Raw genomic sequence first — 2084 nt, 5'->3', positions numbered from 1 at the left:
CTCAGCTCGCTCAGCCTGCGGCCTCCGCCCGCCCCCGGCCGGCGCGCGCCAATCGCCTCCCCCAGCGATAGTGTCAGTAGCATTGTAGTGTCAGCTCCCGCCGGTGACGTTGCGCCTCCCTCGTCCCCCTCCGGAGCCGTCTGGCTGCAGAGGCTCAGTCAAGAGGCGGGGAGGAGAGGAGGAAAAAGCGCTGAGTGAGGGCGGGCGGGCGGGCGGGAGGGAGGGAGTGGAGGAGCCGGGGAGGGGCTCCTTAAAGAAACGCTGCTGTCGCTCGCCTGCTCGCTTCTCGCTCGGCATTGTGGCCAGCCAGCCGGGCACTCGGGGGGCACGCGCGGCTGCCGCTCGAGCTCTGCCCCCACCCCACCCGCCAGCAGATCTGGGGTGGGGACCCAGGCGGCGGCTCCCGCAGCCACTGCCCGGAGCGGACCGCCAGGAACGATCCACTCCTCCCGGAGCCGAGGAAAGAGCCACGGAGCTGTCTGCAGCCGGCCGGCCTCCCCGCCCCTGACCACTCGCTTCCCGGCTGCCTTTGTGGCCGAAGCTTCTCGCCGCCGAGCCCAGGGCCGGCGGGGGCGCGGTGCGCACGGCCGAGAGATGCCCAGCTCGCTGTTTGCAGACCTGGAGCGCAACGGCAGCGGCGGCGGAGGGGGCGGCGGCGGCGGCGGCGGCGGCGGCGGAGGAGGAGGCGGCGGAGAGACCCTGGATGACCAAAGAGCCCTGCAGCTCGCACTCGACCAGCTCTCCCTGCTAGGGCTGGACAGTGACGAGGGCGCGTCTCTGTACGACAGCGAGCCGCGAAAGAAGAGCGTGAACATGACCGAGTGCGTGCCGGTGCCCAGTTCCGAGCATGTCGCCGAGATCGTGGGGCGGCAAGGTGGGTCCGGCTGGGGATGGGCGGATGCAGGAGAGAGGGTCTCGGGCCACCGCCCCTCGGGGAGGGCGGGAGAAGGAGGTGGGAGACCCGCGGTGCCGGGGAGCCTTGAGGAGGAAGGCAGAGCCGCGCGAAGGGCCGGCGCCCCAGACAAAGAAAGTGCAAGCAGGCTGTCTCCCAGAGCTGCGCCGCGGCCACGGCGGGAGACACTCTCTCATGAGAAAATCACCGCCTTCTCCCCTGGCGCCCCCCACCCAACCCACTCCGGGGAAACAAAATTTAAATAGATGCTTGGGGGAGGGGGCCTCCGATCGGTCCTTGGGGAGAGGGGAGGAGGAGGAGTGAGCATCGGATGGGAGGAGGGTTCTGGATTTCTGCAAAGCGGAATGGAGCCCCGAGGAGGAACAATGGGTCCCGGGACTGCTCCCCACCACCCCCCCCCCGACTTCCCACCAAGGCCCCCGCGCCGGAGGATCCCGGCTTTTGGTCGTCTTCCCCGGACCCCTCTGCCTTGTCTTCGGGGCGGACGGCGCGTCCCGCTGGGTCCCAGCGGCATCTCCCCAGCTGACTTTTTTCTGGGATTCTCGGATTTGACTGCAGTCACTGGGGGAGGGCTAGGCAGCCAGTGGGCTGGTCCTCTAGCGCCTCGCGGGTGGAACCGGCTTCCCAGCCCGGTGGCGCGGCCCGGGGGTCTCTGAGGGAGCCGCCCCCTTTCCGCCCATCGCGCGTTCCGTCTTCCAGCTACCCGGTGCGGGCAGTCCCTGGTCTCCGCGGTTAATGGGCGTGTCTGTCTGTCTCTCCCACTCCCTCCCCTGCACCCGGACTCCCAGGTTGTAAAATCAAAGCTCTGCGGGCAAAGACCAACACTTATATCAAGACCCCGGTTCGCGGGGAGGAGCCTGTCTTTGTTGTGACGGGCAGGAAGGAGGATGTGGCCATGGCCCGGAGGGAGATCATCTCTGCCGCCGAGCACTTCTCCATGATCCGCGCCTCGCGCAATAAGAACACGGCGCTAAACGGCGCAGTGCCTGGGCCGCCTAACCTGCCAGGGCAGACCACCATCCAGGTGCGCGTGCCCTATCGCGTGGTGGGGCTCGTGGTGGGGCCCAAAGGCGCCACGATCAAGCGCATCCAGCAGCAGACGCACACATACATCGTGACGCCCAGCCGCGACAAGGAGCCGGTGTTCGAGGTGACAGGCATGCCGGAGAAC

The 2084-nt window shown here is 68.4% G+C and overlaps 1 protein-coding gene across 1 annotated transcript in view; it reads left to right on the top strand.

Annotated features, from left to right (window-relative positions):
- The first annotated feature begins 249 nt into the window (after nt 1–249).
- The window catches only part of MEX3B (mex-3 RNA binding family member B), a 4354-nt gene continuing 2519 nt past the window's right edge, over nt 250–2084 (top strand). Inside the window, exons 1-2 of the mRNA XM_024982343.2 lie at nt 250–874; nt 1702–2084. The exon at nt 1702–2084 is cut by the window's right edge and continues 2519 nt beyond it. Of these exons, the coding sequence (XP_024838111.1) occupies nt 595–874; nt 1702–2084 (663 nt within the window). The 5' untranslated portion in view covers nt 250–594. The remainder of the gene's footprint in view (nt 875–1701) is intronic.

The sequence above is a fragment of the Bos taurus genome, chromosome 21 (assembly GCF_002263795.3).
Source record: "Bos taurus isolate L1 Dominette 01449 registration number 42190680 breed Hereford chromosome 21, ARS-UCD2.0, whole genome shotgun sequence".
In the NCBI taxonomy this organism is placed as follows: domain Eukaryota; kingdom Metazoa; phylum Chordata; class Mammalia; order Artiodactyla; family Bovidae; genus Bos; species Bos taurus.
Note: the sequence above shows the minus strand (reverse complement) of the source record. Positions and strands in the feature narration are given on the sequence as shown.